This window comes from Dermacentor andersoni, chromosome 2, assembly GCF_023375885.2.
Source record: "Dermacentor andersoni chromosome 2, qqDerAnde1_hic_scaffold, whole genome shotgun sequence".
Taxonomy (NCBI): domain Eukaryota; kingdom Metazoa; phylum Arthropoda; class Arachnida; order Ixodida; family Ixodidae; genus Dermacentor; species Dermacentor andersoni.
In genome coordinates this window covers 94,572,857-94,600,817 of record NC_092815.1, presented here as the reverse complement: position 1 = coordinate 94,600,817, position 27,961 = coordinate 94,572,857, and the positions used below count along the sequence as shown (strand labels likewise).

Below are 27,961 nucleotides of genomic sequence, written 5' to 3'. Positions count from 1 at the left end.
TAGATAACATACGCGATAACAAAGATGGGGGGGGGGGGGCAGTTAGTTCGCAAACTAATTATAACTGCTTCAAAAAACATCTCCGAGTCGGCCTCCTGGACTGCGTCCTCAACGAGGCAGCCATGTCAACATTTCGGTATCCGCGAGAGTATAGATTTGCCCGCCAAGGAATATGCGCTCGCTAACTTGTATATGGAAAGCGCTGAGCTCGATGTCCTATAATGTACTTCTGACATTGTGTCTCCAGGAATCCGTGCATCCGTTTTAAGGAGAGGTTCGAATCGACATGCTTTTGGGTACTTTATTTCTCCTTTCAAGAAAAGAAAGACGCTATCAGCGCCAAAACCAACGTGAGTGACCACTGAAAGTTAACAGAAGAACATACAAACGAATAAGTAAGTAAATAAATAAATAAATAAATAAATAAATAAATAAATAAATAAATAAATAAATAAAAAAATAAACAAATAAATAAATAAATAAATAAATAAATAAAATGTTCACGTCTTGCATTTCTGCCTTATGTGTATACCGGCGTCATAATGACGCTGTTCCGCCAGCGAATACGTCGACATTAGAACAGAGCGCAGTTACTGATGATGGCAAAGGAGGCGCTGCTTTTGATTGGCCGAGCACCTCGAGCGATTCATGGGTAACGCCGCGTATGAAAAATAACGAGTTTCCAATAACGAAAGCAGAGGACGAGCAATGGGAGACAACACCGGTCGGCGAGACTCCTAGAATCGCTTCGAGACTCCCGTATATAGGGAGACCTGAGAGTGGAAGGAACGGCGTGATCACGTGGGCACGCATAGAGAGAGCACTCACTCCTGACGAACACTCTGGTGGCGGTGGTTGCGCTCAGCTCGCAGGCCGGGTGCGACGCCTTGCAGGCGTACACCGCTTCGTCCTCGGCCCCCATGAAGCTGACCTCGAGCTGCGCCAGCGGCAGGCTGTCCGGCGGCGGGCCGTGCAGCAGGCGCACGCGGCCGCCGCCCGGCAGCGGCTCGCCGTCCTTCCACCACGACACCTCGGGGCGGGGCACGGCCGACGCGTTGCAGCGCAGCCGCAGCGTGCTCCCGTCGCGCACCACCAGCCGGGGGCTGAACGGCACCAGGTCCACGGGGGCTGCGCACGAACACGGGCTCAGATGTGTTGGCCGAAGAAGGGTTGCATCGCGCGCGCGACTTCGCTTTCTCAGACGTCTTTGACTGCAATTACGAGACCGCTGAAGAAGCCCAGGCGGCCGAAATTATTCCTTAGAGAGGAAGAGGAAGTTAACCGGCATTGCATCCGGTTTTCTACCCTGCACAGGAGGAGGGAGAAAGGGAAGGAGACAAAAAAAAAAAAAACAAGAAGGAGAACGCACGCACGCACGCACGCACGCACGCACGCACGCAGACGCGCCTTCACCCCCACAGATTTGTATGTGTTCGCACACAATACAGCTATTTTTTTTCACTAACTTTGGCGGCGTTCCATGTGGCTGTGCACAGCCTTTGGCTTTGTGCACACATTCGACACCTGAGGCCTTAATTTTATCGCCTTTAGCTCCGTGAACGATCGGTTGTCCAGCATGCGTAGTGTAGCGCGGAGAGAGCTTCTGCGTTTGTCTTAAGAACACTCGCCGAGAACACGTTCTGCGGTTTCGTTGGAACCGCAAGCGTTGCATGCAACGTGGTACTCTAAGTCATTACAAACAGGGATGAGCGAGGATTAGTGAAATCGACGTTCAGCCACAAAGGACGGAATAACGTGGCCTCACTGTGCGAGACTTCGAGCAGCAGTTGGCGTCCCAACAAAGCGCCGAGCGAGCTTAACTGAGTATTAGCAAACACTCTTAATAGCCTAATTTCAAACGTTATCTGCCGATCGAGTAAACGACGATGCTATGCCGCAGCGTCTGCCCGTGACAACGGGTTGAATACCCATTGGTCTCTATCGTGGAAGCGACTGTGTGGCTCTTCGCTATAAGACGTCTCTCATAAGTCATTGTACAGCTTTGTGGAGTAAAACCCCACCTGTTATTACCAGGAGAATGAAAGGGCTGCGGACGGAACGCAGGTTGCCGAAGTCAACAAAAGCGCAGGGAATGCGAAATGTCTATTGACGTCAAGACGGTGCTGTCAATTTGATACAGTGTTTCTAGAAAGGTGACAGACGCGGCAGCAATTGCCAAAGCTGTCTCCCGCAATATTGCAACCAGCGGTAAAACTATAGTAAGGAGATAAAAAGGAGTGGGATCGCTATCAGTGTGTGTAGCACATATTAGTGTAATTTTTGTTGCTTGTTCCCCTTTCCCATTCCCCCGGTGTAGGGTAGCCAACCGGACGTTATTCTGGTTAACCTCCCTGCCTTCTACTTTTCTCTTTCCTCCTCCTCCTCCTTGTTGCTTGTTGGTGATAGTTTCGTACTGTATTTTCATGCGTTCTGTTAATTAATATGCGACTGTTAAGGCGAAATCCGCCTTGCCAGTCATATTTGTTCGTTCTTTATCGCCTCTCTTTAGAGGAGCAACACGAACGCGAATCACCCCACGACTTCATGGCAAACGTGGAATGGGGGATAGCACTGTATCACAGCGATAGCTGGTTGCCGTGCTTCGACTTTATTTTCATTATTTCTTTCCCATAGATCACATGCGTCAGAGAAGGCGTAGCCGGTGCCTCTCGCAGGCACGAGATTATGAAAACAAAATCGCAGAAACTTACAATATTCGCTTGCAAAAACGAAAGAAAGGCAAAGTGCACGGAGATCGAGACTTTCGTCGTGATTGTGAAGAAAATCACAAGAGAACTAAAATGTGCCGGAATATGAACAGAACAGCCCACAGAGTATACGAACAGTTAATTATACGATAAGTTGCACAGAGCAGTTATGAAGCTTTCTCACAATGAACGAGTGGACGCATTTATTTAAATAATATGCCGCGGGGTAAATCATGCGAAAAATAAAGTAGAAAAAAAAAAAAGCCTGATCAATAATGCGAGTTCTTTCCTTAACCCTTAGCGTTTTCTTTGGCCTCTTGTAGTTTAGGCGAGGTCAGAAAGGTCAGAATAACGAGACGGTATGTAGGTGACAGATTCGCACAACATTCTATACGGGCGTTCTCTGCAATGTTCTTCCTTCTAAATCCCTCCCCCCGTCTCTTTCTCTCTCTCTGTTTTGTGCGTGCGTATCATTAAATTTTGTGTCTTTATCAGGCACGATTCACTTGATTCTTGGCTTTCCTTGTTTAACCTGACCAACGAACAGTATAAAGGTATCGCTCATTCGCCCTTCCTAAATGAAGGAGCGCGCTTGACGACAACACGCGAGTTTTATATTGGGCATCTCGTGTGCAAAGTCGCAAAGCTGTATAAATGACATGATGCATCAGCGACCATATAATGCGAAGGTTGTGGGCTCTGTCCCCACTTGCGACAAGTTACCTTTTCGTCCACTTTCATTTCCCCGTCTCCCCCTTCATTATTTTCTACATTTCAAGTTCAATCACAGCAAATTGCCCCTATGCTTTCACTGGCTTCATTGCCGAACTGTTGGCTTTATATGCTCGTGATTAACAAAAATCGAGCCTCTCTGTTTCCCGTCTCCTCGTTCACGGTGGATCAGCATAACTCAATTCTTTCTTTTTTGTCCCTATTATACAGACTTGCTAATTACCGAATATGTGCAGTAGGAGTCAGAAGTTTGTGTGACGCGGGTTCCCCGAAGAAGCCTAATCTTATCCTTGTTTTAGCTTGCAGCCAGTGAAACAGTATAGCACTATATATGTTGGTTGCGTACGCCAATAAAGGCAGCAAATTTGAAATTGCGGGCCCAGGCAGAAGAAATATTCAAAGTTTTCTCAGGTACCGCGCTCCGTGCACTTTTTACACACACTGTACAACTGAAGCAAAAAGAGATGCCACAAATGTAAGCCTCGCGCGTGTGTATAGTAATTTTTTTTTCGTTGCTAATAATTACGAGTAAACGTGCACGAACGCTTGGCGTCCTTTCCGGCGTGTATTCGTTTTCTCGCGGAGCTCTTTGCAGCGCCAAATCACTTATATGATTTCGATCTCGGGATTGATGACTCAGGAAAGAGTTGAGGAACGTTAATTTGTGCGTAACCGGAGATTATAGGCGTCTCAGTGCCAGCCTCGTGGTATTTCCGAGTCACTCATGCTTTCATTCTCGATATTTTAGATATGACATGGAATCAGATGATCTGAAGATAGGCAGCTGTGGCAACAAGGTGCCAACATCCGCAATACATTATTAAAAAGAAGAAAAAAAAAAAACCCCGCTAACTGCAAGCCTCTCGGACGCAAGGTGATTTTATCTGGTGCAAGACAATTCAGGGTCGTGAACAGGAAATAGCGCAATCGCAGCGACAGAAACTGTTTCTCTATAGGTGAGTGGAGGCGCGTCCGATAACACACAGGCACGCATGCGTTTTTACTGCACAGGGGTCGTACACGATTCATTACGTGCATAATTTTACCAATGTCTTTTCTCGCCTCACTAAGCAGCAAGTCAGAAATATGGGTGCGTGGTGTGTATTTACTAATTTTCAGCGTGTCTACGTGAATGTGCGTATACGTCTCCAGCTGAATTTCGGTTTGGCTGAAGTTTGACAAGTTTGCCTCCAACCTGTCTAGAATGGACACGACATACCATACTTCACTGGATGCCACGTACAGCGGCACCATCAAAATCGAAAACGCGGACTATAGGCAGCATTAGAGATATGCTGAAGCAGCGCCTTTACTAAAGGGTATGCCGACCTAGCAGCATTTGCTCGTCAACAAGGTCAGCGTCTGTCACTCTCACTGTCAAGAAGCGTCCCGACAGGCAACTTCACTCGACTGTTCGTCGGTCGCGTCACGTTACAACAATGGAACGCACGGAACCATACCCGCTATCTCTTTCGCTCGCCGAGCCCCTTTGCTACTTTCGTCGCACTCTCCCATCGCAAGGCAACTGAGTGCATTTTGGCGGTCGCATTCGCGAACAATTATTCACTCCTGATTCGGATGACTGACAATGGCAGCGCGTAACCCTTGCGGTTGCGATAACATCTACCAACGGAGGTCAGAGAGTTGCCCCTTTTGCTGTAGTCTAAGCAGCATGGACAGTAAGCCGCTTGCGGAAGAGATGATCTTGTCATCTTAGCCCCGTGATGCATATTGAAAGAGCCACCAGAACGTTAGGAAACCTTTTGAAGCCGCAGTTGACTGCCTTATATAGTAAGCGTTGTTGCGCTGTGCACGCACCCATTCCCATATTTTCCCATTGACCTTCTTACACTAGTCACCCTCCCCTTTTTATTTTTCTCCCAGTGAACGGCAACCAGCCAGGCGCGAACCTTGTAAGCTTGTTAACCTCTTTGCATTTCTCTCTGTCTTTCTTTACTTGAAATGTGTAACGGTATATCGGAGGAATGCTGGTAATTAATTAGTGAACGTCATCCGTCCTGTCGTCATTGCGCGACAGTGCCCAGACATGACTGTTGCCTTTTTGTCTTTATAGCTCTTTGCCAGTGGTCAGTGAAGTGCGCATCACTTGTATGATCTAACAAGGCACGTTGCGGTCTACCGCTTGAGAGAGAGAGAGAGAAAGGAAAGAGGAAGGTCATGGAAGCCACCCAGAAGGGAAAGTCCGGTTTGCAAACCTGCACAAGAGAAGTGGGAGGTAAAGTGACAGGAAAATAGACAGACAAGGATAGAAAGGTAGCACAGACATTCAACCACAGCCAGTCACTATCGCCGCATACTATAGCCACAGTAGCACTTGTGGCGCCACGAACACCAATTCAGGCTACGGCCGCTTATGTAGGTCTGTCGACTTTAAAAACTCCAACAGTGCCCTCATCGCCCCGAGCTGCGATGGCTTGTGAGGTCGGCATTTCAAAATAATTTCCTCTGATAGCGGTCTTTGATCAAAGCGCGCTATCGTGATTGCGAGCGATCGTCTTTGTAAATTGTAGCAAGGCCAATGACACATAACATGTTGGAGTACCCTAGCTACCGTATGTCATCACATGAGGCGTTGCCGGCCCTTCCGATTTGAAAGCAAAAGACTTCGTAAAATCCACCGCTATGATCATGTAAAAAAGCACAAGAGCTCTTGATGTGAGCAGTTGTGCCACTACTGTCAAATGCTGCAGCGTAAAGCGAGGGCAATATTGACTGCACTGCACATATTGGTTGTACTGTTCAGCGAGGCGCGACACGTAAACGTGCATCCCACACCCTCCAAACTTTCCCCTTCCTCACAGTAGTTCACGTACTCTTTCATCACTTTTTCCGGCACACCAACGACACCTGTTGGGGTTAACTTAGGCCTGCCTGCGTGCCTCTATAATCATAGCGACCCTTGACGGTTCAATCAATCAATCAATCAATCAATCAATCAATCAATCAATCAATCAATCAATCAATCAATCAATCAATCAATCAATCAATCAATCAATCAATCAATCAATCTATCTATCTATCTATCTATCTATCTATCTATCTATCTATCTATCTATCTATCTATCTATCTATCTATCTATCTAAACGTGCGGCACGTACTGGCCACGTGCAGCACGCGGCCCGTGGTGGACTGCCCGTATCCGGTGGACATCATGTCCGAGCACATGTACACGCCGGCGTCCTCTCGGCGCGCCTTCTCGATGATGAGGCGCGTCTGCTCGAGCCGCACCTCCCCGTTGCTCGAAGGCAGGAAGCGCCGGTTGTTCTTCATCCAGGCGAACGGGAACCGGTCCGAGCGCTTGGACAGGCCGTCGCAGTCGAGCACCAGGCGCTTGCCTTCCTCCAGCCGATAGCAGGCCCCGGCACCCACGCGTCCCGTGCTGTCGTGGACGTAGCCTGGACGGACAGGTCAAGCAACATGACGGTTCGTTTCAAGAACGTGCAGCAATCATTGCTCTGACCATACGTAAGATATGTCAGCGCTGCGGAATGTGTGCGTAATCACTGAGAGACAATGGAGCATTAGAATTAAAGCAACAAACATGCATCTATAACAAAAAACGGGACAAAACAAACACAGAAACAAAGTTATACTTAATCACAATATAAACAAAATATAGAAGGAAATTAATGAGTTAAGCTCTGATTTTACGAGGAGCAACGATGAGAAAGCGGCGTAACGCGGAAGGCAGTTCACATAGACATATCAAAATTTCCGCTCCACCTCGACCTGACACAAGTCCATAAGATGCCATGATTCTAACACGCACGTCCCCGCCTTCGTTCCACTGAACATGTAGCTTTCGCTTTTCGAAAAAACAAAAACAAAAAGAAAGACGATAGCTTGCTCATATAGTTACGTATCTAGATATAACTGGCTCGAATTAATTTTTCCTATAGTGTGTTTACCATGCCCGTGCCACTCATGTCGGAATTTGTTATCCTCTTAAGCGTCACAGAGAAATAGCCCTTTCAAAAACGCTTGTTTGACGAAGGAAGCCAATTTGTGTGACCCCGATAAAATAATCCTATTGTAGGCCTCAGACAACCCACACTTGATTATAAGGCTAAGGAATATAGCTCCTAGGAGAAAGCGTAAAACAATAATATAATCTATGGGGTTTTAAAAACCAAAACAAATATATGATTATGCTGCGCGCTGTAGGCGGGGCGACGCCGGATTAACTTTGACCACCTGGGGCTTTTTACCGCGCACCAAATAAACCGGTAAAAGTGTATGCAGACATCTCAGCGTCATCGTCCGCATCAGCTGCGGCTTTCGTCGCGTCGACCCATCGAACCATTGGACCGTTTCATCTGCATCACAAAACAACATCGACATTCACGGACCTATTGGCAACCAGAGAAGCGTTTCTCTACATTTCCCGGCCACTTCCTCAAGTGTGGACAGCATTCAGTGACGCGAAATTGGCTCTGCAGCTACTTACAGGTGTAATGAAAGAAATCACCCCGCGCGTTGGCTATTCACACTGCCCAGCTACACGCTCTAGCGGAAGAGAGTGACCGCCGTATCACATTTCGATAGGTTCCCGGTCACTGCGGGATGCGTGACAATGAATTGGCCAATGCCGAAGCGAAGAAGGCCCTCGCAGACCTCAGAGCCACTGCTTACAATTCCATTTCCAAGAGCTGACGCCAACCGCATTCTCTCAATTGTGATAAAAAAAAAAATGACCGAAAAGCACTGGAACCAGCCAGAAAATCGCCACAGACGCCTCCAGAGACTGAGCTCCAAAATAACTTTTGTATTATGACCAAAAATTCAGCGCAGCTGTGCCAATCTTCTGCACAGGCTTATTATGCTGGGGCTGGCGTTTACCCGTCGTTACGTGCACTTATGGCAACGCACTGCGTCTCCACACCGTGAGCCGTGCCGTTCACACGAATCTATAAAGCATATGCTATGTGACTGCTCTGAGTACGTGGAAGATCGACAAAGGTCGACCGATGCTCTTGCCCGTTTCGACAGCTAACCGTTGTCATAGGGCGTTATACAGGGTCCTTGGCGCGAGAGTTTTCAGGCTGTCCAGGCTTTACATCGTTTTTAAAGAAGTACGGGCCTGGATTCTAGGCTATGAGTAGTCTTGCCCGCTATGTGCTTTGCCTCATCCCTCTGTCGTCATCGTCATCCATCTTGTTTCTCTTTCTTTCTTTTCCTTCCCCCACAAGCAGAGTAGTTGGCTAAAGAAATGTGCCTGAGGCTGGCATTTATTCCTTTCGTATCATTAAATTTTCCTTTCTCTCTTCCCAAATCTAAACGAAAACTTTTAAAGCGAGAGAGAGAGAGAGAGAGAGGGGGGAGGGAGACAGAGAAAGACAGGAGATGAAAAACAGGGAAGTTATCCTTTCTATGAGCCCCATGCTGAACTTTAGATAGAGGAAATGGCCATATTTATATGAGGAAACAAAAAGAAAAATAACAAATCAGGTTTGGCAGTATACGATCATGATCTTATAGACATTCATACAAGGGCGCGTTTAGTACTTAATATTACGCCTGGCCTACGCGATTCAGGGCCGTTTTATTTTATGAACATAAACCAGTGATTTTCCTTAAGAAACTATTTGGCTAAAAAAAAGCTATTTGGCTAAAAGAAAAAAAAATATTTGGCTAAAAGAAAAACGTCGAAACATTTATCGGTGTAGTAGCCGTACCTTCTGCGCAAAAATCTTGAAGAAGAACTAAAGGTTCAGCCATAGCACGATAGTACTATAGGGGAAGTAATGAAATGAGTTTCGCATACTACCGAACGCGCTACGAGTACGCGACGTAGTTTAACTGAAAATAAAGCCAGCGAAGTACGTGCTCAGCGTACACATACAGCACTGCTGTCTCCGTGTCTCTTGGCTTTCTCTCCACAGAGACATATAATAAATGCTGACGTTAAAACCCCGATAAGAGCGAGGCGCGTTTCGAAGCGATTCGAATTGAAATATTTTTTTCTTAGTGTTCTTAGTGTTCCCTTATTCGAAGAACCAGTTTTTCCTCGTTCTCACTGGGCAGGCATTCACACCTGTCAGGCCAATGTCCGCGTGGTTCCCCGTATTTGAGAGCCCTCCCGTCGTTACTTTCTGAAGAGCCAGACTATACGGCCTCTTTCTGGTCGATAGTCGGACACCGGTTTGCCGGTTTCATGAAGTTAATTTCTTGCTCCTACACTACATTTAGATTCGGTGACCCTGCAAGAGGAGTCCTGCGGACCGGCGCTTGACCGGGGTTACGACAAAGCTTTACTGCGCCACTTGGTTCTCACCGCACTGAGGATCGCCCACTGAGCGCGAATAAGGCCAGCTGTAAAGCGCCAACAAAGTCTTGAAACGACACATAAACAAGTGAACGGGACAAAACGCCGACTTGCAACCTCTCCTGCTTGCTTGTTTCCACTAGCGCCCCTGTCTTCATCAGAACGCTAATTAAGCCATCATCGGAGGCTCATTATAGGCGCACATTGAAAAGTGTGCGGTTCAGCCCTGAACGAACAGCAGAAGAAGGCTTCCCGTGCGTCGACACCACTATGCTGCAAAGTGCGGGACGCACTTATTTCCATTTCGGTTCTCAAAGTGTGACTGACGATCGACGGCATTTGAAGACCGCGTGAACTTCGCGGTCTTCGAAAAAGCTACCAAATATATTTGCTGATTTTTTGGGGTGAACGAAACTCGGCACTCGGCACAGTTCGTCGAAATCATTGCCGAAATGCCTGTCGCTAGACAGAAAAGAACAAATACATAAGAAAAGAATAATAATAACAAAATAAAGACGACTATTGACTGCTGCAAACAGCAGAAGAAACTGCGTTTGCAGTGATGCAGCTGTGTTTGACGGCCGCATTCCTTGCTTTTCAGCGCACTGTGCGCGTGTCTTACTGATGTAGAGCCATTTGTGCTACGCCCCCCCCCCCCCCCCCCCAAAAAAAAAAATGCAGCTCGACAGAGAAAGATAAAGGGCAACAGCCTGCGCCTAGAAATTTTCTTCCACCTACGCCCTCGTGGAACCGGCAGCGTCGCGTCATTAGGAGCGTCTGCGTTTATCCAGTTGGTACCGGCAGGCTCCAGACGAGACCACGTCGAAGCGACGTACACGTTAACAAATTTCGCCAGCATTCCTCGCACGTGCGCACGGCGAGAGGTGCCAAGACGTATTGGGGATTTTTACAGGCCTCTCGCGACGCCGTTATCACGTCATTCAATGCACCTGCACAGGAACGCGTGCGAACATGTGCAGAGATGAGATCGATTTGGGGGACTCACATTGTAGCTCGCTCAGCATGAACGTGTGGTGTCTGCATTGTCTCGACGGACACGGGTGCGGAGCGATCGTCTGCTTTCACTGTTACGATTTGTATTTCTTTTGTCGCTTTATGGGGGCAGTCAACGAGCTTTTCAACAGGGCGTGGATGCGGTCTAGGTGGAAGGAGAGAGAGGGAGATAAATGATACGTGAAAGGCAGGGAGGTTAGCCGGAAGATAAACGTCCGGTTTGCTACCCTGCACTTGGGGATGGTTGAGGGCAGACAAAAAGATAAAGAAGTAAATGCAAAGGTAGAGAGAGAGAAAGAGAAAGAGAAAAAAATTCCTACACACACGCGCGCACATAGAAGCTCGCGGGAGTGTCAGAGTCGTTCAACTAGGTCACTTGACTGGAAGAACGGTCTCGTTTCAACGTACTTTGGTAGTGAATACAGAGCCTGCACAAGTGTATAGAAACACGCAAAAAGCTTCAAGGACAGGCGACAGCACTTTCGCCTGTCCTCGTGCTCTTTATCTGCTCGCTTCTTTAGTTCTGTTTGCCTATTCAGCGCTGCAATCAGCACAGTCACTGTGCTGTTGCTCCTTTTGTTATGTCTGACATAGAAACACGCCGGTCACCGCTGCCTTTTCCTGTTTTTTTTTGGTCTGTGATATGTAATGTTGCCAGATGCTACTTTCTTTCTTTCTTTCTTTTCGCTGAAGGGGATGGCCAGTGTGGTTGTCGTTTGTAAATTGCCCCTTTAGTGCCTTCATTTAGCCCGCTCGTCCTTGTCTACAGAGACAAATTCCCTCGTAAATATGAATAAAACAAATAGATTTGAGGTCTCGTTAAATTAAAACATGTGGAATTGTAACTATATGGATAACTATATATGGACTATGTGGATAACTATATATAGACTTCGTGAAAAGCTGTTTTCAGAGTACACGGGCATCGTAACACTCTATGTCATGGTGTCCGTGCGTAGACCTTGTTGCGTTTTCATTTTTCATCTTTTTCGAGAAATATAATTCAAGCATCTTGTGCATTTTCTTTCGCTGCTCTAAGTTATTTTTCCTTCTTTTTGTGGAGGCATTGGCCAGACCGACTTTTGTCATTTCGCTGCCGCAAATCATCATTTGCGTTTTATTAATAATAAACCAACCAGAGTATTTTTTTCACTCTAGAATCTCGCTGCAAGTATACCATACCGTAAACACGTATCTAGTACAGCCGAAAGTTTCAATGAAAAGAAATTACGTGCGACAAAGAGAAAGCAAGCGAACAGAAGAAACATACTTTCGGTTTATAGCGCGAAGGGACACAGACGAAGACTAGAAGCAGACAAGACGAGCGCTAACTCTCGACTAAATCTTTATTGAAAAGGTCAACATATATAAACGATTGCAAAAAAAAAAACCGTAACAAAGAAATTGTTTAAAGAATATCAGTCAACAGATAAACATATCATAAAGTAGGGAAGCCATAAAAGCAAAACAGGAAAAGGCACTACTTGAGATGGACGCACGTGCTGATAAGATATTGGAATTCACTGTCTAACAGTGATATTGATGTTTTGCTAACGCAACTCTCCTCTAATCTTTTAATGTGAAAGGTCTCAATTATATCGCGCATGGTTTGACATTTGTGTCTTAGCGCTCATCTTCTCTGCTTTTAGTCTTTGTCTGTGTCCCTTCGCGCTATAAACCAAGACTATGTTACCGTAACAACTTGCTCAACAGTCTATCCTTTTGAAACAGAAGAGAGTATGGCGATTTTCACCTACGATAAATAAAAATTTATTATGGTACGAATTTAAGAGGCCTACTCGTAATCACAGAGGAGACAAGAACGAAAACAGAAAGCATCAAAAAACAGTGAAAGTATAGAGCACGAACATACATGTAACGTTTGCTACGACACATGCGTTAAAAGCAAGGCAGAGAAGAGATCACAAGAACACGCTCACACCTGTACAGTTCCGCAAACGTACGAAAAGAGCGTTCTGAAAAGAACCACAGAACGCGCACACATGTGCACAGATAATTGGGTCGACACTATACCTGCCAGTCGTCCTGAATTGTTCGTAAAGTTTACAAATTTAGGCTCGTTTTACAACTTTATAAATGTTGCATAAATTTTTAGTAAAAATAAATTCTGTTCGCGAAATAAGATTGGCTCTTCGCTCTCCGAACTTTCCATTGGAAGCATTTTGATGGCGAAAGGATGCCAGATGGGTACCTATTTAGAGCAAGTTCCCGAAGCAGGTGAAATTGCCAACGGCAAATTTGCAGGTCTAGTCACTGCGATGTAAAAGCAATACGTTGCTTGTAAGTCTCTGCAGTTACAAGTTTTCTGCTGCTTCGGTGCTGCGTCTAAAGGCAAAATATTGTTAATGAAGTGCGCATGTATCTTTCAATATGTGTGTGCTCAGATCAAGTTTAAAGAAAAAAGAAATAACTCTTTGTAAGTACCCCCTCATCTTCCTCAGAGTCGTGTTCAGCGATTTCACGAATCCTGAAGCTTCCAGCTTGGCAGGTAAGGGAAACACTCTACACGTAGCCGCACATAACTGTATTACTATTCATAACTACATAGCTGAATGATAACAAACTTAAACGTGCGTGCGTCGCGCATAATCTGTATGATTAAGTGATATATAGCAGTGGGCTCGAACACGATGGTTTAGTACAACCCTAAGATATGGATATCTTCAAGGAAGAAATTCAAAGCAACAATTAACACGGGTGTTGCTCATGGCTCAAGTATGATTTCTTTTCTTCAGTAGTTCAGTGGGCATCGACGATATAGCAACATTAGACCATTCACCAGTCTTCCTTTAGCAGTATCCTGTCGTGGTCACAATAGAAGAAGGTGCCGAACATCATCGTCTGCATCGCTGCAAGGGCACTCTCACCACTGACCTAAAGATGTGCCGATGACGAGAACTACCAAAGGAAGCACAAAATCTTGGTATTTTATTTTTTATTTTTCTCACTCTAAGAGGCCCGAATGCCTGCAGAACTCGTGAGCCGGCTGAGTTTACAAATACGACACACGCCCCTCTCCCAATCACAGGAATGCTTATCTCTTGATGCATTAGCGTTTCTAACAAAAGTTGCCAGAGGGAACTCTGGAGGTCAAGTTTGCTCGGCGAGAGCTGCAGGTATGGATCGTTCTTTTGGCTTCAAATGGCTTGTGGCATTGCACCAGGACGAGAGGAGCTCTGTGAGCATCATCATTCGTCGTTTAGCTTTGTTTTTCTCCTCTTTACATTTGTCACACATTGACAACTTCAACACGCTCTGCTTCGTTTCGATCGTCACTTATTTGCAGTGGACTTCGTCTCCTCACTGCTCCTCGCATCGGCGCTCCTCTCCGAAGACGCAAAGCCTTCCGTGCAGCGTGGCTAACGATACAACGACCAGGGATAACAAACGTCACGTTTACTTGCTCTGTACCGGAATTGAAACGTACAGAAAGACTGCTTAGGATGTACCGTGTAAATGCATTAATTGCCACCCGCTGTGGCGTGGCTTTCGCGTTGCGCTGCTAAGTCTGAGGGCGCGGGAACCCCAGCCGCGGCGGCCGCATTTCGATGGGGGCGAAATGCAAAAACGTCGACCTTGTACACGTTAAAGAACCCCAGACGGTGAAAATTAATCCGCAGTTCCCCACTAGGGCATGGCTCAAAATCATATCGTGGTTTTGGCACTTAAAAGAACAGCAATTATTTAAAATTTAACATTAGTTGTCATTTGCTTCTGTTTGTAACCTTTGAAAGGACCACAGGCACAGCGCAAGGCAGACTAGACAGCCAGAAGCATAGACACACGCGGCGCTGACTTTCAAGTCTTACTTAAAAAAAAAAAAAGAACAGTGCGCAGCTTGTCATATATAGCGTACCATATTTGCCGATAAATTATATGAAGAAAATTTAGCTCTTTTGTCGATAAAGCTTTCGACTGCGTGCTTATGCTTAACGCCAAACTATGCAAGCTTTTCCTCTTCAATAATTTAAGGGGTTACTCGATCCCTGTGCTTGCTTAAAACAGTGCACTTGTTAAACACGTGACCGAATTTGCATGATATATAGTATATATCCATCCTTCAAGTGATCGTTTGAGATTGCAATCATGCTCCCTTAATCTATAGTTGACTCAGCAGTCCGTCTGTCCTACATATCCCCGCTGTGGTTGCTTAGTGGCTATGGTGTTGGGCTGCTAAGCACGAGGTCGCGGGATCAAATCCCGGCCACGGCAGCCTCATTTCGATGGGGGCGGAAACACCTGTGTACTTAAATTTAGGCGCATGTTAAAGAACCTCAGGTGGTCCAAATTTCCGGAGTCTCCCACTACGGCGTGCTTCATAATCAGATCGTGGTTCTGGCACGTAAAACTCCATAATCTTTTTTCGTTTCTTTCGGCATTCATTTCTCGGGATCGATGCATTAGGTGATCTAATCAATTGGCATATACTGGTCAGTACTGTGAGTGCAGAAAAGACTACGATTACATCTGATCGTTGCGCAACTTTCTTCAAATTATGTGTGAGGCCGCTTTTTTCATGTTCCCTGCAGCTTTTTGATTTTTAGCTGTACACCCTCAAAACTTCTTGCGCAATCTTCTAACTACGAATAGCACAATCTGCTCAGGGCTTCGCGTAATTTTTCTAATAAAATTTTCTGAAAGTAAACGGTTTATGCGTCTAGTCCTCTCCGTCTTGACTGCCTCCCGCTGTACCTACAGCCATGAATCATCAACATGCCCAACTTTACACGCTTTGAAAGAAGGTCCCCCTACAGCCTTCTGCTCTCGGATTTCCTTCTCTATAAATAATTGTACGTTTTATACTATGAGCCTAATAATAAAACTGATTCTGATTCTCTGCTTCGGAATTAATCACGCGATCATAACTTCTTACTCACTCTTATAACTATAAAGAAAATTATAGCATTACGTCGGGGGTGGGGATGCGACTTGTGTAGAATTTGCTTGTACAGCTTCTGGCGAATCTTTAATGATGGGCCTTGCGTACAAACAGATCTTCAGAATATGCATGCATAATTGATTTCACTGTCGTGCGACCTTGGCATCATGGTTTATGTGTGCACACGCCGTTGTGGTTCATTCATCTTCCTTCATCTATACACACTAGTACACAATGAGCATTTTTCTTTTTAAATGCTTCTCATGGCTATCGTGCTTCCCGTGTATTTGAACTCGTTCGATTACAAGGAGGTGAAATCAGGAAATACGCGTTCCATAGCAGGCCCTGTTACTGAGAATTGGAACAGAACATAAACAAGCAAATTTGTTTTATATGCAAGTGCGTGCATGCGTCCTTGCTTGTGTTATATGTATGTGGTGCGCGCGCGTGTGTTTGTGTGTGTGGAGAATTCGAGGAGTCGCTAGACAACATGCCAGTGGAAAAAGCAAAGTTTCATCATGTTACGTAAGGTCAAGCAATGCCAGACGTTTCGTTGAATCGCCAATAAACTGCTACGTTGTTTTGTGTTTTGTTTCTGTTCACACCTGACTACCTCGATTTTAGAAGGGTAATTTACGCTACTGTTTTTTGTTTATTGAACTAGTTAGCTTCTTTTCATTGTGGAAGTTAAAACATCCAGGCAAGCTGCTTGTTTGCATGCTGCAACCACCAAACCCTGCTTTTGGGTGCTGTTCTTGTAAAAATTGTGGCAGAAACCGTTGAAGATTATTTTCAAAGTCAGCGACAGCTTTCTGGTGTATACCCCGCTGCATATCCCTATGCCATCCGTGAACAACGAAACCTTATAGGCACATCAGCAGAAACGCGAAGTGGCATTCTCGTTGCCAACCACACTGCCGAATGATACCACGACGCAGCGTATCGTGTAATAAACTGCGCCCTAGTTGAAACTCTGTGGCAACCCCGACTATGCCCCACCTTGGCTGTAACTTCGTTGCAATGGCTATGCGTCAAGAGGCCGCGCTCCTCCCGGAGTTGTCTGTTGCAGGTGGGGCGCTATCGCTTTAATATATTTAAGGACATTTACATATGTATACATATGCATACTCCTTGTGTCACCTTGTTACACCCATTCTGGGGGGATTGGCCAAGAATATGTATATATATATCAATATCCCATACCCAGTGCCGAAGCTGTCTGTTCGGGCACATGCCCAGCGGCAGACGCCCAGTGACCCGAATTGTCTACTAAGCCAGGCAGCAGCCAGTAGCAAGTTGTCTCTTTGGGCATATCGCCCATGGTGGCCTATGCCGTGTGCTCGGCAAGACAACAGTCGACACGTAACTGGTGGCCCAAGCTATAGTAGACAGCTTGGATTACAGGGTACGTGCCGCTGTTTATTGCGTCCGAAATCGTCCAACCATCCAATGTGGCCGAAGTAGCTAAAGAAAGCTAGCGCTTTAACATTTCTGTTGTTATTTGTTATGAAAGAGTCAATCTGCCTTCGCACACTCATGACCGCAAGCTGTCGTACGCATTTACCGCAGCCTGAGCAATTGCTCAAGTTAAAGAACAATGGAGCCTTATATAACCCGATTCCTGACCTTGCTAAACCTGAACCAGGGGCAGAATCGGCAGAGCTTTTCATTCTTAAGTAGTTAAGTGCCACTGGCCAGCCGCTTTCAGTGATCGTATGTCCAACATCATGACTGGTTGACAGCTGCTCTTACGAACAACTTTAGCGTAAGAAGTAAGTACATGTTGTGAACCCGGGCCCAGAATCACATGCATGTGTATACGTAACGGTATAATTTTATTTCGAGATGCATTCGTGTCGGTTGAAGTACGGTGCACCGGTCGCTGACTGTTACGATTCGTCACAGTCAATAAGCCCAAACACTAAGAAGACCTGAAAGCACCAATGAAGTGACCCGCAAGTAATTGCAATTATAATTTAAGTGAGAGACTAATTTGGTCAGCTAGGGTTCTCTCTGGAACGTTCTGCTATAGTAAACTTTCGCATTTTTTAAGAGGCGCGGACAGTATTGAATTTTTACCTTCGAGCTCACCAACAAGGACTCTCATCTGTCGCGTTACATTAACGGGTTGTTGTACCTACCGTGCTTAAAAGCATTGCCACACGACATTAAATCTTACGGGAAAGAACGCTGCCACGAAAAGAAAATGAAACGCAAAAGGAGAGCACAAATGAATAAACTTCTTCACGTGGCCTTCTCAAGAGCACAATTTGGCACATCTATATGTAAATATGGTTGCGAAAGATTCGGAGAGTCATAAACAGATCATCCCAAGCCTGAGCAAAGCCAGTAGAAAGTTCTAACTAGACGTACTTACACCTATTGCATTCTTGTAATTGAATTCTTTCGAGTTAAATTTAAAATAGAATCGAAGAACTGTTAGAGAACACCGCTTCGCAGCGTATTTTCGGCCTGTGATTCTGTCATCAACCGAGATACGTTGCAAAATGTCAGTGTGTTGCGTGGCAGCTCCCGATGGGACACATACGAAAATAATTCTATTGGGAGCACATCACAGCTTAAACCTCAACGCATGCTGACATGCAACGTACATGCGCACAGCGTCGTTAGAGTTCTGCTCATTTTAGTTTGAAACAGCTTTACCAGGTGTCGCTAATGGCTTTGTTGCACCAGTTGCACCCTGCTGCATCCGGACACGCATCAAGCGAAAACCCTCTGATGCAAGCGGGAGCGCGAGAACAAGTTCGGTTTTATTTCGTTTCGTTCGAGTTTCGCTCTATCGTCTTTTAGGGTCACAACGTTGCAAGCACCAGAGCACGATGAATGCAAATATAAAGAGATAAGGGAAGGCGATGGCAGGGAGGTTAACCAGATGATATCTGCCATCTATTGGTTGGTGGTGTTCTAACGGGGAAAGGAACAGGAAATATGAGAAAAGTAATGAGATAAAAACCAAGGTACAACGAGAGCGCAGAAGCGATGTGCATACGGGCCGTATTCACAAAGCTTTTCGTTCGTAAGTGCTGTTTGCCAATGGCCTGCAGTTTCACTAATCGTGAACATCACTGTTGGCTGAAGACTCCTCTTACGGACAATTTTAGCGTAAGAATTGTTCGTAAGAACATGTGCGAGAAACACTTCTCCCGTTTTCTTTTTTTTTTTTTACTTGGCTGAACTGAACTTGGTCCATGTTTTGTTTCGTTAAGTTGAGCGTTTGTGAACTGTTCGGCATGAACTCAAGTATTTTATAAATACTTTTGTGAAAGGGGGAAAACATGTCATCCGCCTGAAAGCAGCACGAACTTACAAAATAAAACCGTTATTGGTTTCTTAGAAAGTATCCCAGTTGATAAAAAAATTAATCGAAGCGAAGCCTTTTAGTATGTCACTATTATTCGCGGAATGCTTCTTCTGCTTCTTATTCACCCCATCTTCTTAAATCACATTTCAGAGCGGAGGAGTATTGCCGGTGCCTCGAAAAGACACGGACATTTAATAATAGACATATATTAATAGACTTACATATACATTTAATACTAGTGAGCTTTAGAAATCGCATACCCCAAGCGAGTTAGCATATAAACACAAAAAAAACACACTATATATATCGTATGCCCTTTTACGTTGTTGTTCTGGACGCCCGGAGGAAAGCATCCGCCTAACTTTAGGTCTCCTATAAGCCTATTTCTAAATCTCTCTAATAATCACAATAAAACATGTGCTAGCCAATCGTGTCGCGATGTTAGCCATAACATTAGCGAAGACGGCTTGCCGATGATAAAACAGCTATTATACACGAACGAAAAGCGTCGCGAGTTCGACGTCCGATTGCAAATGTTCCAGAGCATGCAGGTGATGCTGCGTGCGTGCCTCGCGGCAGGACCATGACGCTGTGGTACAGCGGGCTGAAGCTGGTGCAGTAGTAGAAGCCGGTGTGGTTTCCCTGTGCCCCGAGCACGGTCAGGATGGAGCTGATGCGCCCCGTGCGCGGGTCCCGCGGACCGTGCTCGATGTCGAACCGGTTCCACGGGTCCGGCACCAGGGGCGGCGCCCCGGCGCGGTCCTTGCGCCAGCTGGCAAACCGGTGCGCGGGCAGCAGGCACTCGACGCGCAGCTCTGAGCCCTCGGACACGGTGGTCGGGCCCCGGTACTCGACCTCGGCTTCCTCTTGCGCCGCCGCCGCCGCCTCCGCTGGGATTCGGCCAACCACAACAGCGCGCGCTCGGTCACGCACATTGCGCAGTCTTTCGTCGAAGGCGTGCTTCGAGCGCGCTCGCTGGAAGCGTTCGGTTTCGACGCGCACGCGCGCTCACGCGTTCAAGCAATATACTGAAAAAAGAAAAAAAAACACGGCAGCAGTCTAGTTTGAAGGCTGCGCAGCCAAGGCTGACGTTAGCTAAGGGTAGGTGGATAAGTTTGTGAGACTCTGCGTAGAATGATTTAAGGTAGGTGGACAAGTTTGGGAGACACTACGTAGAATGATTAAGGAGGGGGGTAGGGGGTTGTACATGTGCATATATTTATTATCACTATGATTATGTATAATTCCAGTTCGTTGTGCTGGGAATGATCAATTGTAATATCGTGCAGTGAGTTTTTATCCTCCTAACGCCCGTAATTCATGCGATATATAAATATGTATATATATATATATATATATATATATATATATATATATATATATATATATATATATATATATATATATATATATATATATATAAGAAGAAGAGTACGACGTACGTCCAATAAGCACAGTATACTTGACTGACGTTTCGTTTGACAAAGGCCTGGTCCACCAGCCGAAACGTCAGTCAAATATACTGTGCTTATTGAACGTACGTCGTACTCTTCTTCTTCATTGTACTACCGGGGCCAGCGTGAGTTCCTCCGGCATAACTGTATATATATATATATATATATATATATATATAAGATAGGAAAAGTTGAATACCGGCCACCACACTCAATTCATATTCTTCATGAATGTTTGCGAGCGGCGTCGCAGAATCAATGCAAGACATGAGACGTCGCCTTAGGCATCATAAGTCATAGAGTAATTAATTAATAAACTAAAAAAAGTGCCCTGTTGAGTCCCAAGGCCTGATCCAGTGTGCAAGAGGGGAGTTTTACGAAAACGAAGGGGGGTTAGGGGTATCTCGAAAACACACACACACACACACACACACACACACACACACACACACACACACACACACACACACACACACACACACACACACACACACACCACACACACACACACACACACACACACACACACACACACACACACACACACACGCACACGCACACGCACACGCACACACACACACACACACACACACACACACACACACACACACACACACACACACACACACACAGACGCGCACGCACACACACATGTCTGCCGAAGATTTTCTTCAAAAGGCAGCGCAAACAGCACAATCATAGACATGGGAATACGGTGTTCACGAAGAAGAGGATACCTGTTGGTCCTTAATAATGCAACTTTGAACCTTCATCCTAAGGAAGCGCGGTTGACATTTGAGCACGGGAAGGAGGCTTGCGCTTCGTAGTCATAAAACGATTGCGATCAGTGTGAACACTGAACGAAATGAAATGTTATTTTGAGGTCAGGACTATAACGCGAGGGCACGGAGCACGCTTGTCAGTTATTGTATATTTACGCTTGTAATGCGATTGCAAAGCATTTACAAACATTTAACTGAAGGGTTAGCTCCTCACAACTCGGTAGTGTCTAACAGCACGTATATACATAACTTGATAAACGTATACGAAAATATGATGTGATCAATATAGAACATCATGAGTAGTATTGATTGTATATATACTGCCATGATCGGTATATACGTATCGTGTGTAGTATAGCAAAGACGTCACCAAAGCCGGCTTTTATGTATATTGCGTAGAAACGTCAGCGATTATAATAAACTAAAGAAAACAAGCAACGAGCAGTCATATATCTTTGTGTCAACATATGTTTGTGAAAATGACCAAACTCTGATGTGAACATTCACCGAAATCTGGTGAACCGTCATGTGAGAAGTATTCGCCAAAAGCACCGAAAATTAAGTTCACAGAGGATTACAATAAAGCCTTATTTTACGTGTCACACTGCTTTAGGGTAGAATGCTCATTATCCTAAAGGTCACAGGGTTCAGGAAGTTTTCTACAAAAAAATGAAAATTAACAAAATATGAAAATTGGGAAAGATGAATTCTGCTTATTCTCTATATTGCATAGTGAGTTGTGCATAGGTATATGATACTGCGGAATAAACAGTTAATTTTAAGACATTGCATTTTTCAACGTCTCCTTATCCTTGCGTTCAATCTTCTCCTAAAAAAATTGTTATAGAAATTCTATTTTGGTTCCATTGACCCGTTTTTGCATTGAATATATTTTCATTTGAGGTACCATTAAATATCACGCACGATTTTGCAAGGGCTTAGCTCTGTTTCAGCATACCGAACGCCGGCGAACAGGCAGAGTATACTTTAGTCAAGTGAGCGCGGAATGCACTTTTGTTATTGAAAAACACAGGTAACCGCACAGGATGAGCCTTGCCTCATTGACCCTTGATCAACAGCTAGTTCTGTGGGTTACCAGTGCGCCTCGGTCATTGATCGTGTGTTCGTCCTAAATTCACTTGCTCCACCAATGCGCCAGCGATCCTAAGGGGACGTTCTTCGGACCATGCACTATAACGCTACATCACGCACAGTGGGCACAGTATGTACGTCAAGTTCTAGTGCTAAATGTAGCAAGCTCGTAGTTCGTGCGTCATCTGGCAAGCCACCAAAGGTTCTTTTCCGAGACTCGCCGGCACGAAACGTCGAAGCGGCTGAAAGCGTGCGTTCACGGTGAACTTCACTAACGGGAACTCGCGACTTGCCTGCAGCTGTCACACTTGTCTCACTGAATGAATGGATGGGCCTCCATGTTTTCTAGGAAGAGGAAGGGCAGGTCCTCATGCAAAGTCGCGCTGTCGTGCAAGCTCAACTATAAAAACGAAGAAAAAGAAAGTGTTATTTGTCTGTCATCGGATAGGGGCCGTCGTTTGGATATCCACAAATGTCGATATAGTGCTTGCGATAAATGTAAGGGGTTCCCTGAAATTGCCGTTAGGTGTATATAAAGTGAAGACTTTCTTGGCTCCCAATTAAGGGCGCGTGGCTGAGGTCTAATTGTTAGAGCATTGGGCTTTTCTGCAGGAAGGCATAGAGTGGGCCTATTAGGAGTGAATTCAGCATGCTCCTACATAACCATATAAGCGTATGATCCAACGGGTGCGCCATGTATTTTATCTCGGAGAGATACCAGCGTGTCATCTGAAGTTAACTCACGGTGACAACAGCAGACGTTGTGAGAACGAGAAGCGGTTGTCCTTTTCATGACGTCTATAGTTCTGTCGTCGACTGTTTCTGGCCGCGAGATCTACTTTTGGCCCCATTATCGGTTGTCCTTGTCACGACGACTGTTTTGTCCTCGTTAGTTAGGGTTAGAATTGTGCTGGCAAAGCTCCGTTAACCACCAATTTGCCCAGACCTACATATTATATTATCTTTGTGCGCATGCCAGATGGATGATTGAATGCATAATTTGTTCTGAGGTTATTCATTGGGTGTGAGTTGAGATTCTGGCAGTTGATGTCGGCGCGGCCTTTCCATAGCCATGGGGGAATGAGTTAAGAATCACACAAGCTGGCACAACATCCCAGCATTACAGGATGTGTATTGTACAGCATATTAGATGGTTAATGCCGCACCCTTTGGGAAACATTGAGAAGGGAAAATCCGGTTTGCTACGCTATGGATAGAGGGGAGGATGAGGTAAAGAGATAGGAAAGTAGAAAGAGAGAAAGAAAGGGAGCCGGTGAACAACCGCAACCGGTAACTGTCGCCGCATACTATATCACCGCACAGTAGCGATTGTGGCACTGCAAACACCAGCTCAGGCCACAACCGCTTGTGTCTTTTTGTTACTCGTAAGATAGGGACGACAGCTACAGAAAAACACTGAGCTGACGAATTCACTAACACTCAGCGTCTTCTTTGCCACCCGCTGCTTCTTCTAAGAGCCAGCTCTCCATTTTGTTCTTTTGACATATGACAAAGCACGTGCCAGTGGGATTTATAACGCACGTCATGCTATACGTAGATGGCCTTACCCTCTGCCTATGCACTCACAGCGACGGTGGTACAAGTGCACTTTCGTGACGTCACGTTCGGCGGCTTCGTTGCCAGCAATCAGCGTGGCGCAAGCAAATGACAAATACGCTAACCTCGTAAAAATCTACAAGGCCGAAAGACGAGAGAGAGAGAGAGAGAGAGAGAGAGAGAGAGAGAGTAATGAATAACACGTGGCGACCTTGTCCAATATGTTTGGACCTTGTCCGCAAAGACTCCTGTATTCATACGTTTATTTTCTTGTTTGTTCTTAGTTTTTAAGGCCTTCTAATTTTGCTCTTTCGTGGATCTAGCTTTTCACTTAGCAGGTGTCTGTGCTTTTTCTTTGTAATGATAATCCCCAGCCAGATGACATTTCGTCCCGACGTCGGACTTAGGCGGCTTCCTTCAAAGCAAAGGAAGCGCTGCAATGTGAAAAGCTCAAATAATGAAACACCGCAAAGGTGCAGGTAAAACGGAATGCATTTTATTTCTTCTCTTTCGATATGCAGCGCATTTAACCATAACCTTCAGCAGAAAATGTTTGAGAAAGACAGTGCCCCCCTCCCGGGTTCTGATCATCTTTTAAAGCAAAAACTCACGTCGATGGAGTCTATAATATTTGCGCTAGTTACGCCAACAAGCGCTTATTGGAATGCCCGTAGGAACGGCCGTCTCATTTACCGACAGCGAAGCTGACGGCAGCACCGTCGCATACCTTCGTGACGTGAGCGAACGCTGACTGAATCTGTAATAGCACCGCACCTGTACCCGTCCGTGAATCCAGGTACAAACAAACGCGGGAGCGACACGGAAGGGAACTAGCGACGCCTGGCATCATACGTAGAAAGCACGACTTCACGTTTGCCATTGTTTTCGCGTTTTCGAAGAGCAGGCGTTGGGGCAACCGCTACAGAACAGCGGTGAAGTCATGAACCTGTGCGGGAAAGAACGCTTCGTCAGCTACCGCAGAGTCGTAAGGTTCTGGACACTGCTTATAAACTAGTTTCTTGAGTTCGCTTCAACTTTAGAAACATTTGTTGCTGCCGTGCAATCCTGTCTTTCATGAAGTGGACAAAACGCACGGCTGGTCGTTTTTGTGCCTCTGTACAACTCGCCGTCACCTAACGAACTTATGCCGGCAAGGGTGTTATATGCGTTCCATAATGGCGGATGTGCTTTAATATTGCTCGGTGAAATCATTTAGCATGTGAAAATGAAAACAATACCACCAAACGGCAGCCTCAGGAGAGCACCTGAGAGTATAGTAAAGCGGGCGGCGCAGGATATTCAGGGATCCCAAGTCTAAGTTCTAGCTAAATATTGTCCCCGTTACCCCTCTGGTGTCCTGGAGGCGCCGCTAAAGAATACTAAATGATGAAACCTTGTTGACACTAAGTATTTGAGCAATTTCTCCCTTCTCTTAACTGCAATACATTCTGTATGACTCACCGCATTACACAAATGTATTGCGGTAAAGCCATTATGGAACACCATACAACATTTTTGTTTATATACCGTGGCGTTCAGATGTCAAAGCGTATTTTGCTGTAATTAAGTGCGTACACAACGTGAGGCAATTTTGCGTAGGAGCACCGAAGACCTGGAAGAAATTCTAGAAAGCGGGAAGAAATTTCCCGTTCGCAATGTTTAACGCGGGAAAGAAAGCCATCAAGTACAGATAAGGGGCACGTGACGACAGTATGCTGCTCGCGCATTGTAACATAGACCACTTACAGCTTGTGCGCTCAAATGCAAACGTAGAATCCAGAATAGTACGATAACAGAAAAAAAGAAAACATGCTATAGCAGAAAGGTCGGGGTGTACCTTTAAGGAGAGAGATAAGCCTGCCTCGACCCCCCACGAAACAATTATGTTAACTCCTATGCTAAGCGGAATCGATCGCAAGACATATACGCATTCATAGTGTGTTTACGGGACGCAAATCGAGAAAGGAAATAATCAATGCTGCGTTTAACAATGACATAAGTAGGAAATGAGAAAGAAACAGTTTTTTTTTTATCGTTTCCCTGTGCCAGTTTTACTATACTCGCGGTCAACCTTCTGCGACAATGAAGGGAAAGCTACAGTGATGGAGCGTGGGCACGTGCGTCGTCACGCTAAGTATTCGGGCAGCACTTGACAGTACTTTTGGTTTCTTGGAACATATGCTGAGGGGGGTGGGGGAGGTGGTACCAACGTAGCTTTCACGTGAGACGGTTTCGCATTTGTCCAAACGTAGGAGAGAAAAGTTGAAAAATATAAGTCAAATTTACCCCTCCGTGGTTTACTTTGTGTGATTTGGTTGTTGTAAATAACATATTTATGTCTCCACTTCCCCAGCTTAAACTGACGAGGATGAGCATAGGTGATTTTTTTTTTTTCAGGAGCGCTGTTAATGACTTGCGTACGCTTCGCCTCCGTAGCTTTCCCTTCAATGCCACAGAAAGTTGTCCGTTCGTGTACTAAGAACCACGGAACAACAGACGTGTATAGACACCTTGCACCGGTTAGAGGGCTCTACGACGCTTTCGTGTACACTTGGGCATTTTCAGATATCGGACACACTCGCCCCGGTGACAAGCGAGCACAGATGTCACGGCGAACATTTACCGCGTTCCTCCCATTTCGTTCCACCACTCGTTGGCTGTTTTTGGCGCTGCTGTTAATTAAGTGAGTAAAGACTGCAGCAGAAGGTGCCTATAGCACACGAAGCATGCGAACTTCGCCTCTAGCGCGCTAGCCTAACGAATTCGAGCTTCCGACTTTGCTTTCCACATGCAAGCACGCAGTCAGCAATATTGCCTCAGAGCGTTTTGGAACAGTGACAAAGAAGGAGGGGCTCTCTTTGGCGCTGCTTTTCTCCGGCAGCTCGTAAAGAACTAGTTCCTGTACTAGACTGCTTCTTTGTTTTACATTCAGATAAGCAGGAGAATAGGAACATGCCTGCGCAGTACTAGTACTTCTGAGTTCATGCATCAAGTATGCTTACCGCCTCCTAAACCTAACACCGACGCAGAAATATGGGTGTATTTTGTCTTCGGTGTTTGAATTTCCCTTCCAGTCACGTCCTTGGCCACCTAATCGTACGTGCAGCTTAATACTTCCAGCGCTACCGCGATGACGTAATTTTGTGAACATTTTAATGGGTGTGTAACTCTGGGTGTGTACTGAACTGCAAGTCTTGCGTGCACCTCTATAATAATGACTGCTTTTGCCTGGTTTTCTGACAACTTGATAAGGCTAAACATACGAGAGCCTTAAAACCAACCAGACAATTGCAGTTAATTTTGGCACCATGGAGACCATAAAAGTAAATGTCCTTGCTTCCGCTCCTTGTATGCGATATAACATCGCGCTATTTATCAAGCACGCCTACAACATAGTCGAATGAATGAGGTCACGAGCAGCTTGCTCTCCATTGCTTGTTAGGCATTACAAACACGAGGTCTTCCGAACCCTTTACTACGGTTCCTGGTCGTGATAAGCACCACAGGAATTTATGCGTGAGCTTAGAACTTACCCTGAGCCCCGATGACCATCAAGATGACGAGGAAGAGTCCTCGCCAGAGGATATCTGGGCCCATGGCAACCGTTTACTCCAGGAACGTATCCTCCAGATCACGGCCGGTTGCGCGCTCCTTTGCAAGGCTATAGAGCCTCTGTTCCCGTAGTCGAAAAGGCTTAACCTTCCTCAGGACCGCTACTGCGCAGTCACACTTCCTCGAAATCCTTCAGGTCAGCGGTGAAGATCTCCACAGAATAACGCACGCAGTCTAGCCGGCGCTTCAAGGTGTTCTCAGGCAGTGGTCCCGGCTAGGACAGTCGCGGTTTCCGCCGCGGCTACGGTGTTCTTGCGCGCGCAGAGGCGAGAGAGCCGTTTCCTGCGCCGTGTAGTCGGTCCGCGGCCTCGTGGAAGACCGGCGAGCGGAGCAACCCGGGTTCTAAATTTAGGGGACGAGAAAAATAACGCCCGCCCGCCCTCCTGCCGGCGCGGCCCGGGCAGGCCGGTTGCAATCCGGGAGGCGATTGCGTGTATATGCATCGCACGGTGGCTACCGACAGAAGGCGTCGACCAGGCGATGGACGCACGCGACCTCGAC

At 45.9% G+C, this 27,961-nt stretch overlaps 1 protein-coding gene across 1 annotated transcript; it reads right to left on the bottom strand.

Moving 5' to 3' along the window:
• Positions 1 to 44: 44 nt before the first annotated feature.
• LOC129387605 (immunoglobulin superfamily DCC subclass member 4-like) lies at positions 45 to 27,961 on the bottom strand. Its single transcript, XM_055076784.1, has 3 exons — positions 27,382 to 27,961; positions 6,561 to 6,857; positions 45 to 1,128 (listed from the first exon to the last, which is right to left on the bottom strand). Exons 1-3 carry the CDS (start codon positions 27,443 to 27,445, stop codon positions 647 to 649), a joined length of 843 nt encoding a protein of 280 aa, XP_054932759.1. The 5' UTR covers positions 27,446 to 27,961; the 3' UTR covers positions 45 to 646.